Source organism: Mesoplodon mirus (assembly GCF_964341445.2).
Source record: "Mesoplodon mirus genome assembly, chromosome: 2".
Classification (NCBI taxonomy): domain Eukaryota; kingdom Metazoa; phylum Chordata; class Mammalia; order Artiodactyla; family Ziphiidae; genus Mesoplodon; species Mesoplodon mirus.
The window spans coordinates 124,971,211-124,984,986 of NC_138977.1; the positions used below are offsets into that span (position 1 = coordinate 124,971,211).

The 13,776-nt window shown below is 53.0% G+C and overlaps 1 protein-coding gene across 5 annotated transcripts in view; it reads right to left on the bottom strand.

The window, feature by feature from the left end:
- The window catches only part of TNIP2 (TNFAIP3 interacting protein 2), a 35,162-nt gene that overhangs the window by 3,539 nt on the left and 17,847 nt on the right, over positions 1-13,776 (bottom strand). For 2 of the 5 annotated variants that reach the window (XM_082609803.1, XM_082609805.1), the window contains exons 2-5: positions 9,425-9,709; positions 7,428-7,517; positions 6,346-6,612; positions 6,121-6,240 (exon numbers count right to left, since the gene is read on the bottom strand). In XM_082609803.1, the coding sequence (XP_082465929.1) occupies positions 6,121-6,240; positions 6,346-6,612; positions 7,428-7,517; positions 9,425-9,709 (762 nt within the window). Of the gene's footprint in view, positions 1-1,763; positions 4,822-6,120; positions 6,241-6,345; positions 6,613-7,427; positions 7,518-9,424; positions 9,710-13,776 lie in introns of those variants that run through there. The other 3 variants (XM_082609801.1, XM_082609802.1, XM_082609804.1) reach the window with 3 other exon arrangements.

Genomic DNA, 13,776 nt, shown 5'->3' on the forward strand with positions numbered 1-13,776 from the left:
GTTAATATTTTGTTTAGGATTTTTGCCTCTATGTTCATGAGAGAGAGTGGTCTGTCATTTTCTTTCTTGCCTTGTCCTTCTCGGGTTTTGGTGTCATAAAATGAGATGGGGAGACATTCCCACTTTCTGTTTCCTGAGTGTAAGATTGGTATATCTTTCTTAGATGTTTGGAAGAATTCACCAGTGAAGTCATCTGAGACTGTAATTTTCTTTGTGAAAAGATTTTTAATTACAGATTCAATTTAATGGACATAGAGCTATTTGGGTTTTCTATTATGTCAATTTTAGTAAGTGGTGTGTTTCAAGGATTTTATCCATTTCATCTAAGTTGTCAAATTTATCCGCTTTATAAATTGTTCATAGTATATACTCTTTTCAATATCTTAGAGATCTACAGTGATGCCCACCTTTCATTCCTGATAATTAGCAATTTGTTTTCTCTTCTATTCTTTGTCAGTCATGCTGTGGGTTTATCAGTTTTATCACTACTTAAAAGAATTAACTCTTGGCAATGTTGATTTTTGTCTGCTTTCCATTTCATTGATTCTGCTTTTATTATTTCCTTCCATTTTCTTTGGGTTTAATTTGCAGTTTTTATTTTTTAAATTTTATTATTTGGCTACGTCGGGTCTTTGTTGTGGCACACAGGCTCCAGAGCATGTGGGCTCAGTAGTTGTGGCACAGGGGCTTAGTTGCCCCACAGCATGTGGCTGGCATCTTAGCTCCCTGACCAGGGATCGAACCTGCGTCCCCTGCATTAGAAGGTGAATTCTTAACCATTGGACCACCAAGGAAGTCCCTAATTTGTGGTTCTTTTCCTAGCTTCTTGTGATGAGCACTTGGATCACTGAAGTTTAACCTCTCTTCATTTCTAATATATGCCTTTGGAGCTAATACATTCCCCCTGATCACTGCTTTAGCTGCATTCCATAATTTTTAGCAAGTTGTATTTTCATTTTCAACTCAGTTCAAAATACTTTCTAATCTTCATTGTGTTTATTTTTCCCATGGATCATTTAGAACTGTGTTGCGAATTTAGTAGTTATCTTTCTGTTATTGAGTTGTGGTTTAATTTCACTATGGTCAGTGATCATGAATTCAATGATTAGGTTTTTTGGAATATGTTGTGACTTGATTTATGGTCCACAGATTTGTCTCTTTTGGAAGCATTCCATGTACACCTGAAAAGAATTATAGTTAACTTTTGTTCAGTGTAATTTAGGTTCTACATATGAAATTAGGCCAAGTAGATAGGTTAAATCTTCTGTATCCTTACTTTTTTCCCTGCTTCTATCAGTTACTGAGAAAGGTATGCCAAAATCTCCAACAGTGATTATGCATTTGTCTAGTTCTTTTGCTTTATATTATTAGCTCTACACAAATTTAGGTATATTGTATATTCCTGATAAATTCACCCTTTTATCATTATGCGCTGTTGCTCTATATTTCTGGTAATATTTTTTGTCTTAAAAGTCCACTGTGTCTGATAATCACTCTCATTTTCTTGGTTAATGTTGGCATAAGTGTATCTTTTCTAATGAGCACACAGGTGAGACTTTCATTTTCATCCAGTATGACAATCACTGTCTTTCAATCAGAGTGTTTGGTCCATTTATTTTTATTTTTATTAACATCTTTATTGGAGTATAATTGTTCTACAATGGTGTTAGTTTCTGCTTTATAACAAAGTGAATCAGTTATACATATACATATGTTCCCATATCTCTTCCCTCTTGCGTCTCCCACCCTCCCTACCCCACCATCCATTTATTTTTAATGTAATTACTGATACAGTTGGTTAAGTCTACCATCTTCCAGCTGCTTTCTTTGTCTCATCTCTCCTTTATCCCTTTGGTTCTCCTAACTTGTCTTGCTTTGGATTAATAAAAACATTATTTTTCTGTTCTATTAACTTTCTAATTAGATATTTTCATTACTACTTTAGTGGTTACCCTAGAGATTATGTTTCCTTAGTTCATTAGTCCACCACAAGTCAACGCAAAAACCCTACACTTATATAAGTTCATTAAACACTCCCGTCCCTCACCTAGAAAGTTCTTGTGGTCACGTTTGCATGTTTTAAAACCCTCAAGACATTATTGGGTTTTTTTGTTTTTTGTTTTGCTGTGTTAGGTCTTTGTTGATGGGTGCGGGTTTTCTCTAGTTGAGGCGAGCGGGGGCCACTCTTGGTTGCGGTGCGCAGGCTTCTCATTGCAGTGTCTTCTCTCGTTGTGGAGCATGGGCTCTAGGCGTGTGGGCTTCAGTAGTTGTGGGATGCAGGCTCAGTAATTGTGGCTCACGGGCTCTAGAGTGCAGGCTCAGTAGTTGTGGTGCACGGGCTTAGTTGTTCCGCAGCATGTGGGATCTTCCTGGACCAGGGCTCGAACCCATGTCCCCTGCATTGGCAGGAGGATTCTTAACCACTGCGCCACCAGGGAATTCCCGACATTATTGTTTTAAACAGTCAATATTCGTTCATATCTACCCATTCCCACGCTCTTTTTTTTTTGGTTGCGCCAGGTCTTAGTTGCGGGCTCCTTAGTTGCAGCTTGCCAGCTCCTTAGTTGTGGCACGTGGGCTCCTTAGTTGTGGCATGCGAACTCTTAGTTTCAGCATGCATGTGGGATCTAGTTCCCTGACCAGGGATCAAACCCGGGCCCCCTACATTGGAAGCACGGAGTCTTAACCACTATGCCAGCAGGGAAGTCCCCATTCCCATACTCTTCATTCCTTTCTATGCTTGTTTTTATCCAGAATCATTTCCCTCTAGCCTGAGTAATTTCCACAGTATACTTTTTTCTTGTCATACAATCTGCTGGATATAAATTTTTGTTAGCTCGTAGTTGTGTGAATATATCTTCATTATGCTTTTCCATATGTCTAGGATTTTTTACTGTATATTGGACTGTAGTTAATATAGTACAAGGTCCTGGCTCTGAAGAAAGCCGGATTTTGTTCCAACAGGCCAGTGAATTACTGGTTGGCTGCCTGGAAGAGCAGCGCTGTTTTGTTTTGGCCCCAAGATGTCAACTTTACTCCTAAAATGTGGCCCTTCGAGGGTTTCAAAGGAAAAACCAAGGTTTTCCAGCCCCGCTAACCCCAAGGGACTCAATTTCGGAACTGCCACCCTACGGTGGACAGCCGCTGGGAGCTCTGCTCAGCACATCCTGCCTTCCAGCCGCTGTTCCTGCCCCAGGATTCTTGGGGTCTTAACGCTAAGCTCGCACAGTTCAGGGGTCAGCCAAGGATTTGAGGGCTCCCCCTTCTGCAGCTCCCTTCTCTCCGGGAGGTCCCCATCTATTTCCAAACTCCTCCAACTCCTCAGGACAGTGAGACGGAGGCTTCCTGTGACGTTCTAGCACCCACGCCGCACAGACTGATCCCTTCCAGCCGGGCCCCTGTAGAGTGGGGTGCGGGATCCTACAGAGGAGTTGATGCCTGAACTACAACTGGAGGAGGACTGACTTAGCCAGTGGAGAGGGTGAACGTGTTCCAGGCAGGAGGGACAGCACATGCGCCCAATGCTGGCCCTTCACCATGCCGGCAGCTCCTCCACGTGTTGGGAAGTAGAATGTGGGCTCAGGAGCCAGATGGCCTGGGTTTACATCCTAGCTTTGTCCCCTGCTACTGTGACCTTGGGCAAGTGACCTTACCCCTCTGTGCCTTGTCTTCCACACCTGTGTTGAGGGTGACTAATAGAAGTACTTACCTCCTGCGACTGTTCTGAGGGTTAACTTGAGTCACACAGCCCTGACCCCGCCAGGACTATGCACGCAGTCCTTGCCCTGCAAGCCTCTCACTTGCCTTCGCCAGGCGCCTGGTTCCTCCCGCCTCACCCCCAGCCCTTCACATCCTGGCTGGAGCTGAAACAGGCCAATGGCAGAGTGCTGGGCAGGCTGGACTCCCGCTGACCCCCCCTCGGGATGCCCTAACAAACAAACAAACAGGTGACAGACAAACAGTAAGAAAGTGTGTTTCTCCTCCCCGGCTGGTGTAACTCAGGCCCAGATGGAAATGCTGCCGGGTCCCTGCACCCCAGCCCCCAGCGCACACTCTCAGGAGTCGCTGTAGCAAGTGCATTTATTACAAAAATAAGTAATGTGACATAAACACGTTTAAGTTCCGGATATGCAGCAACCACTCTTGCAGTGCAGCCTTATTTCAGCACAGGCACAGTGCTCAGCTGTGCACGCCTCCTGGTGGGCGTGGGCACACTTCCCATGGGCAGCCACCTCGTCCCAGTGAGCTGCAGCGTCCCCAGGTGCGGCTGGGGCAGGGCTGTCCTGCGGGTCCGGGAGAACCCCACACCACATCTCACATGGCCTCGGCCTGACAGCTTCGGACATCAGACTCCACACCAGAGGCGAGGCTGAGCCCTCCTGGGCACGAATGCTCCCAACCCCACCTCTCCCTCCAGCCCTACCGGAAGTGCCCCTGACCCAAGCGGGACCAAGGGGAAGGCTCAGAAGCACCCCCAGCCTGTTCTGGGGGCCCCGCATCTCGATGCTGCGTGCTGGGAGCCCCCACCCACGCCCCGGGCCGGCGGCCCAGCAGGGCTCACTGACAGCACTCAGCCACATGCCGCAAGAGCTCCTCCCCCTGCTCGTCGCCGAAGCACTGCAGGCAGTGAGGACACTGAAGGTCCCCCTGGCCTCTCTGGGCTGCTCCGGGGCTCCCGCCCTCTGCGGGGAGTTCTGGCCGCTGGGATCCCATCCCAGGCCTCCAGCCACCGGGTGCCACAAGCTCCGAAGCGTCAGTCTCTAAGTACCCGGGAGTTTTGCCCCCAGTGTGAATCCGGCAAGAGCCTGGCTCTCGAGGATCCTGGAAAAAAGGCAAAGGGTCAGCTTACGAGGCTGGCCTCAGGCTCCAGCAACTAGACATACACCTGTTGCGCAGTGGGACTTGCACCTTCACTCTGCCTGGTGCTGGGGCCCAAATGAGGACGTGCTCCGTGAGCAACCTCCTGCCTGTGTTCACAGAGGAACAGGCCCGAGCTGGGGGTGGGGGCAGGGGGGGCGCTCCCCTCCCCCGACCCCCACCGCGGTCCCAGCAGACTCCTCCCACACGCCACCGTGCAGACTGCATCCCTCCTGGGTGGGCTGGAGGTCTCTGGAGGCAGCAGGGGTGCCTGTGGCACGGCCGACACGCTCACCCCCGACGTCAGCCCCGAAGCGCCGTGACCCCCAGTGCTCATCACACCTCATGTGGGAGCCTCAGCCCAGGCGGCGGGACCCTGGCTCCTGGCCCACAGCTTCACCACCACCCGCCCCGGGGTATCGCCCAGGGGCCGAGCAGGAGCAAGTGCTCCCAAAGCTCAGCGGCCACAGGCTGCAGCTGAAAGGGGCTCAGAGGCCACTCAGTGCACAGGCCCCGAGCCTCGGCAGGCCGGGCCACCCTTCTGTCCACCAGTGGGGTCCACAGCCACGCAGGACGGGGCACTAAGGGTGGCTCCCGCCGCCCTGAGGCCAACCACGAAGGGCGGTTCCAGGGTCAGCTTGGCATCCCCGCCCCACCAGGGCGCTAGCCCCCCAGGAGGATGTGTATCGGGTACTCTGGGCAGACCCATGAAGGAGCAGGGAAGAGGCGTGTGGGCGCCCCGGGTCCTGCAGTGAGAAACCGTCAGTTCCCACCCAGGCCCGGCCTCCCAAGAAGCAGCCCCTGTGGCGGGGCAACACGGAGCCCAGAGTGAGCTGTGGGGCCTGCCCGCCTGCACGGCCCATCTCCGCGCACGGGGGCTGTGAGCTGGGGGGCGCCAGCAGACGCCTGGAGCCTCAGCGGCTGCGTGTGTGTGACAGGGCAACCAGGGTCCCTGCTGCACAGCGAGGAGGGGACACGTGTGTGCGAAGCTCCCAGTAGGGAGCCTGAGGCCCAGGACATGCCCTCTGGGTGCAGGACAGGCCCGAGAGCCACCCCTGAAGTCATACGCCACCACGCCAACGTCCTCTACAGACACGGTACGACAGGGAGGTTTTCTGCCACCGGGCCCCAGGCACCGGGCACGGTGGCTCTGCCCGGAGCACAGAATCAGGGTCTCGGCAGACGCAGAAGGGCTTGAAACCGATGAAAGAAACACGAAGAAAACGCCCAGCCTGGACCGGAGGAGATGGGCCTCCATTCTACCTGTTTGCAGGGTACCTGGCGCTGCAGCAAGGCCACCCGTTCCTCCAACTCCTGGATCCGACTCTGAGCCCGCTCCCGGTCGACCCTCTCCGACGTGAAGTCGTCCTTGTACGCGAGGATCTGTGAGGAGACAGACACTCAGCCGTCAGACGGCAGCGCCGCTTCTGCTCAGACGGAGAAAGCCCCCCAGCGCCCCCCAGCACCCGGCCCCGGGGCGGGGGGCACCTGCTGCTCCAGCATCTGCACCCGCTCCAGCGCGGCGTCCCGGGCCCTCCTCACGGCCGCCAGCTCCCGCCTCGCTTCTGCACAGTCGTTGATTTTCTCCTCTAACTGTGTGTTGAGCCGGGAGATCTCCTTCCTCATCAGCTCGGGCGGGGAGGGCCTCTCAGGCTCGAGGGGGGCCTGCAGCCCCCTCAGCTGTGCGTGGAGCCCCCTCACATACTCGTCCCTGCTGGCGTCGTAGCGCTGCCACTTGGCATTGAGGTCTTCCACCTGAGGAGGCCGGAACGCTCACGGTGGCGGCGGCTGAGAAGCTGCTCTCAAGCCAACCTGAACTGTGAAGCTATTCACTAGCAACAAGGAGCAGAGTGAGTTTCCCCTTAAATGAAAGTTGCCTCAGGGGACCTCCCTGGTGGCACAGTGGTTAAGGATCCGCCTGCCAACGCAGGGGACATGGGTTCAAGCACTGGTCCGCGAAGATCCCACATGCCACGGAGCAATTAAGCCCGTGTGCCACAACTACTGAGCCTGCGCTCTAGACCATGAGCCACAACTACTGAGCCTGTGAGCCACAACTACTGAAGCCCGCGCGGCTAGAGCCCGTGCTCCGCAACAAGAGAAGCCACAGCAATGAGAAGCCCGCGCACTGCAATGAAGACCCAACCCAGCCAAAAATAAATACATTAATTAATTAATTTTTTAAAAATAAATAAATAAAAGAAATGAAGGCCAAAAAAAAAAGTCTCAGTTTGCTCTGTGCAGAGGGGACACTAGGACGTGGCAACGATGGCCACAAACAACTGCCGGAGACAGAAGCAGACTTGCTACAATTTCCCACGGTAAAAGCTGTACTTGATAGTAATTCTTGTACCTCATTTATCCACATGTGAGTTAACTTGGGGGCCGGAGAATGACAAGCGTCTTCTACACGTCCTTTTAGGCAAATATGTCGGGCCTATAGGGACTGCGTGTATCAGCCGAAGTGGCCTGAGGGCAGGGGCAACCCCTGGGCACAGCCGAGGAGAGGACCCTCATCTGCGGGCCATGAGGGGAAAGTTCTTCCCGAGTGACATCTAACAGACACTCACGTGAGTCACCTTCTGCTTCAGCAGTCGATTCTCCTCCCGTAACTTCTCAACAACCGCGTGGACAGAGCCGTCCCCATCTGCACACGCTGGCTGCGTAAGAAAGGGACGGAAAGCAGACACCGTGTCACCGAACGTGACTGCCGTGTGCGGCAAGAGGGGAGGAAGCCACACCTGGAGACTGAGGTTGCAGATGGTCACTGCAGCCCGCACTGTGGCAGGTGGGACGGAGACAGGAAAGGACGTGCCCCTTCCCAAGGGTGGGGGAGGGGTGGTCCTCACCCCGCCCAAGCCCACTGCACGCTGGGGCCAAGCCTCACACAATCTTCTCATGCCTGAGACTTTCCATCATCACGGGAGTCGGGAGGGCAGGAAGCTTAATCTCACCGTCCATCAGAGAACCTTCCAGCCCAGGGCCAAAGGGACGCCACAAGCAGGCCCAGCCAGGGACCCGGCTCCCTCCCTCTGAGCCCACCACACTGTCACGTCACGTCACGCAAGCAGGGTTAACCTCAGTGATTCTGTACATGACAGTCCACCTGTGCCTCACTCGGGGTCTCGGGAGTCATGCCTGGAAACCCACCTGCCAAACCAGCCCTAACAGCGGTGGGCAGAACTAGCTGAAAAGTCCATCTGAATCCTAGAAATTCAGTGCATTTAACAGTACAGTGGGCTGTATGCTGGTGCCGTTATTTTTGAGAATTCCCCTCGAATGACAAAGGAACTACATGTCCTAACCCAGCGGGCACCGGGAAACCCCGGTGACTCACCCAAGTCCAGGGCTGAGAAGTGACGCCGATGTAGAGCCTGTTAAGAGCCCCAGCCCCACCCCTGCCCAGGCAGCTGTGTTCAAATCCCCAGAGGGAAATGACACAGTGACTCAAAATCAAGACGAGAACACAGCCTGCCCCCAGAGAGCACTGTGGTATCTGAAATATGCCTGTGTGCTTTCTGAGGTTCCCTTTTCGTGGAATCCACCCGCGGAGACGGACAGTTCTCAGACCGGTTCTCAGACCGAGGTTCTCCCCAGCGGGCTTCCCAGTGGAGCTGCTGCTAAGGGGCTGGAGGGCCTGTCCCCGCCTCCCCCGCATTTCTGAGTCAGCCTGGTTGCAGCCTCAGAGGATCAGAGAACTGCCTGGAAAAGACCCCACGAGAGTAACCTGGGCTGGGTGGGGCAGCGTGTGCACTGCATGCCGGGAGGGGGTGGAATCAGACAGGCAGGGAAGGCAGCCTTGCCCCGTGCTCCCAACACCCCCAGCCAGGAGCCCCCTGATCTCCCAGGTAGGGAATTCTGATGCTGAAACCCACGCTGTCCCCTCCCCGACCAGACCGCACACACAGCCACAGCCCAGCTCCACTCAGTCCTGTAGGACCCCCGCCCCGGCCCCCGCCCCCTGCCCCTGCCCGGCTCCCTCCCTGCTGGCCCCACCCTACCTAGGGCCTGGCCAGGGGTCACAGCGCCAGGTACACAGAAGGGCTCCGTGCCCCTGACACGGGTACCCACCCTGCAGGAGGGCCCCTGTGAGGCCAGCCCTGCTCAGACACGTGGAGCCCTCCCCAGCCCCGGCCCGCCCGGCCCGATTCCTCACTGTGTTTGGGGCCTGGCCCTGGGCGGCCTTTGGAGGCGCTGCCCCTCGCCCGCCTGCACGTGTGCCAGCACCTGCTCAGGACACCCCTCCCGCCCCTGCTCTGCCTGCTTCGTCCTCAGCGAAGGCTGATGAGACCACAGTGCCATCTCCCCACGGGGACCAGGGTCAGCTGCAGGTCTGGGGGTGGCGGCTGGTGATGCAGGCCACCTGCTTCCCTGTCACATTCTGCACCTTCCACCATGCTAGAAGAAATCCCCGGATGGGCGGGCTTTGCTGCAACCCTCACTGTGGAGAGCAGGGGGCGCCCTGGGTGCCCCGACCTCCGTGATGGCTGAGGGATCCTGAGGCGCGAGAGGAGACCTCCTGCTGCACCTTGGTCTGTATCCTGGCGTGCTGACACCACGGGCCTACCTCAGGGCTCCTCTCCCCCGCGTCCCCCTGTGCGCGCTGGCATTCATCCAGACACTTGACCAGATGCTGGCACATGTGGGCGGTGGCGGCCAGAGTCCTCCGCAGCTGATGGGTCTCGTCGGCCAAGGAGCGGCACAGAATGTCGCTGGCGGCCGGGGCCCGCCCCTTCTGGGCCGCGCTTCTCCTCAGCAGGGCCACTTCCTTCTGCTCCCGCTCCGGCTGGCTCAACAGCTGCTGCGTTTCCCTCTCTTTTTCTTCTAGTTGCTCAGAAAGTCTCTCGATTTCCTAAGGGGAAGATTTAAAAGCACAGTTGATTTGACTAAAAGAAGCAATATCAAGAACAAACATTCATAGAGCAGAAGAAAGTCCGGCACAGACACCTATCAGTAGGTAATAAACGCGCTCATTTGGAGGTTGGCTTCTGAACGAATAATTAACTTTGGAGTTTTCAGCCCATAAAGTTCTATCTGAAACTTCATCTAAAATTCTATTTTCATGAGCAAATTCATAATGTTAGATTTCACATCATCAAATTACTAAGTGCGGCAATTCCAAATACTTCTTGATGGGAAGGGTAGAAACTCCACTGCAGTGGGTAGCCCCCCAAAAGATATGCCCACGCCCTAACCCCCGATACTTGGGAATGTGACTTTACTTAGAAATAGGGTCTGTGAAGATGCACTGAGCTAAGATGAAGTCATACTGGATTAGAATGGACCCTAATCCAATGACTAGCGTCCTCATAAGAAGAAGGTAACATGGACACAGATACAGAAGAAGGCCACACATGTCGACAGAGGCAGAGACTAGAGTGATGTGTCCACAAGCCAAAGAACACCAGGGATGCCGACAGCCACTGGAAGCTGAAAGAGAAAAAGAAGGGCCCTCCCCCAGAGCCTCGGAGGGAGCACATCTCTGCCAACGACACCCTGATTTTGGGCTTCTGGCCTCTAGAACACCGAAAGATGAAGCATCTGTTGTTGTAAACCACCCAGTTTATGGTACTTTGTTACAGCAGTTCTACGAAACTAATATACCCAACCCCAATTAATTTTTTTAAAAAGTCCTTAAAATTACAATTTACTTTAAACCCAACCTTAGTTTTGTGCTTTCCCATTTTCAAAGTAATCACCAGCATAAACAGTACATAAGGGAGTAAAGCAGGATGAACCAGTCCATCCTACAAATGAAAAAACAGCTTCTGAAGCCAGGGTTGAGCCTGAGCTCCACGTGAGGAAGTGGCAGGAGAAGGATCTGGGCTCCACTCAGGGAAGTGCTCAAGCTCACCTCCTGCGTGCTCACGAGGAGGGATGGACACCAGGAACCGAGAACCTTCTTACCACAGTGGAATGGAATACAGGGCCAATATTACTAACGGAACCCTGAATTACTACTCTCTTAACTGCTTTAAAACAAAAACATGTGCGTGGTTATAAAAACTTTAAACATACAGAAGGAAATCAAATGAAAACTTAAATTCCTTTCTCCCACAGCCCCTCTGCCCCCAGCTTCACTCTCCAGAGGCAACCACTCACTATTTGGGCACGGACCTTTCCAGAGTGTTTATAAGCATCTGTAACACATGTATTTTTACACAAACAGACGCTACAACACTGCCCGACACCTTGCTTTTTTCCTCCTTAGCACAATATACCTTATTCCACGGCAGCACAGAACCTGCCTTGTTCTTTTCAGCCACAGCCTGGAGCTTCACGACAAGATTCCAGATTTACTGAACACACACCTCCAGCTGGGAGACATGTGGCTGCTTCCTTGTGCCCTTATGCAAATACAGCCACGGGATAAATGCCCAGAAGTCACATGGCTGGGATTGTGTTTAATACTGGGGTTAAGAAGTAATTGGTGGGATGGACCTAGCGATTATCATAGTAAATAAAGTCAGAAAGAGAAAGACAAATACCGTATCGTATCACTTTATATGTGGAATCTAAAATGTGGCACAAATGAACTTACCTACGAAACAGAAACAGACCCACAGACATAGAGAGCAGACTTGTGGTGGCCAAGGGGGAGGGATGGATTGGGAGTTTGGGGTTAGCAGGTGCACATTATTATATAGAGAATGGGTAAACGACCAGGTCCTACTGGATAGCACAGGGAACTATATTCAATATCCTGTGACAAACCGTAATGAAAGAGAATACAAAAAAGAATGTATGTATGTACGTGTGTGTGTGTGTCACTGAATCACTTTGCTGTATAGTAGAAATTAATGCAACATTGTAAATCAACTATACCTCAACAAAATAAATTAATAAAACAATAAGTAGTGGACCTCAGGAACACAGCCAGTCTCCGGGTCCCAGCCTGGCTCCCTGGGCCCGCGCATATCCACGAAGCAAGGGCTGCTCCCCGCGCTCCTGCACCCAGACACCCCGTGCACCTGTGATAACCAATCCATGGATAAGCCCAGCATGTGACGGAATCACTCCAACCAGGTGACCCAGAAAACATTCTGGAAACCTCGCCCTCTCTCAGGAAAAAAAAATTTTTTTTTGGCCACACTGCGTGGCTTGCAGGATCTTAGTTCCCCGACCAGGGATCGAACCCAGGCCCTTGGCAGTGAAAGTGCTGGGTCCTAACCACTGGACACCCCCCAGGGAATTCCCTCAGGGAATGTTTAAGAGTCCTCTCCTTCCCATTTTCCTTGGACTTTGCTCTAGAAATGAACAGAAAGAGAGGAAAGAAGAAAACCTGCAGTTAGAATGACCGGTTCGGCTCTCTTAGCAAAGGCCTAGAGGAAGAGGCTGCACTTCACAACAGGGACTCACAACAGGAAAGAGCAGAGGCCTGGCAGATGGCGAGGCAGACCGTGAGGGCAGCGGGGGAGATGAGGAGGTCAGGCCCCAGCAAGTGGGAAACGTCCACCACCAAGTGCGGAAGAAGTAGCAGGACTGGTGAAGACGGGTGTGACACATCACTGGGAATGAGCCCGTCAACTGGGACTTCCGCCCCAAGGCGTGTGGCGTTGGCATCACGCCATCACACCTCCCTGCCCTCGACTCACAGATGTCACAGTCTCAGGGGTGCCAGTCAAGCCAGGTGAGATCCACTCTTGGAAGGTCATTACTTTCATTTTTCCACCTTTTGGCCCCGACGACCTCACCCCTGAACCAAAGGAGGAGAAGAGGCCTCTCTCTGCAAGCTGGCCAGTCGGCATCCATACCTCCTCCCAGCAGACGGCCCTTCAGCACCAGGCTGCACCTGCAGGACTGGGAAGGGGGTGCTGGGGGCCACCACGCATGGCCTTCTGAGCCTGTCCACATAGCTGGGGCTGCCGGCTGGTGCCAAGTCACTTGGTCTGGGTGAAGCCACGTCCAGACAGTGCGATGGGGCATTTACACAGCTGAGAACCAACTATAGCCATTTTAGCATAAAATACTATAAACAGGAAAAAGAACGCCAAACCCCAACGAAAGCTCAGGCTCTCACTGCTGATTGTTTCCTGGCCTTGGATTTATTTGTTCTCTTTAAAAACTGGCCGCTTTTGAAGGCAGTGCCAGCTGGTCAAGGCCCCTGTCCCACGTCCTTACCGTGGAAAACGCAGCAGGAGCCCCTCCCTCCACAGTGTCACAGATGCCAGGCCCGCCACGGCCCACCCGTCGCCTGGACTCATCTTCCCCTGCCTGCATCACAGCTCTGGGGTGGTCTTGTCACTACTGGTGGGACAGACCTGCCACACTCCCCCGAGCTGGACCTAGTCACCCTCCACAGTGGCTCAGAAGTGTACCTGGAGCAGACACGGATGGTAAAGAGAGACCTGCCCTGAGAGTGGACTTTCATTACATTTTAGAGCTATTCAAATCAAAAGCTGTGATTTCAGGGCTTCCCTGGTGGCGCATTGGTTGGGAGTCTGCCTGCTGATGCAGGGCACACGGGTTCGAGCCCCGGTCCGGGAAGATCCCACATGCCTCAGAGCGGCTGGGCCCGTGAGCCATGGCCGCTGATCCTGCGCGTCCGGAGCCTGTGCTCCGCAACGGGAGAGGCCACAACAGTGAGAAGCCCGCGTACCGCGAAAAAAAAAAAGCTGTGATTTCAACAGCGCAACAGAGAAACGTCTCTATCCTTGTCTTTATCTGATACTGAAGTGTATTCAGAGTAAATACATGTTATGCATACAGAAGAGGTATCAATATATATACAAATACGTACAGTACAAACACAGATAGAAAGTCTGTAATACCAGTGAAGGCTGGTCTCCCATGGAATCATACATTTCACAGACTTCTAAGTCCCTAAGATAACTGAACTGACAGCAGCAGCAGCAAATGCGCCAACCATGCAGAGTCTCCATACATCCTACGAGACAGCTGCTATCCTGTCTCCCATCC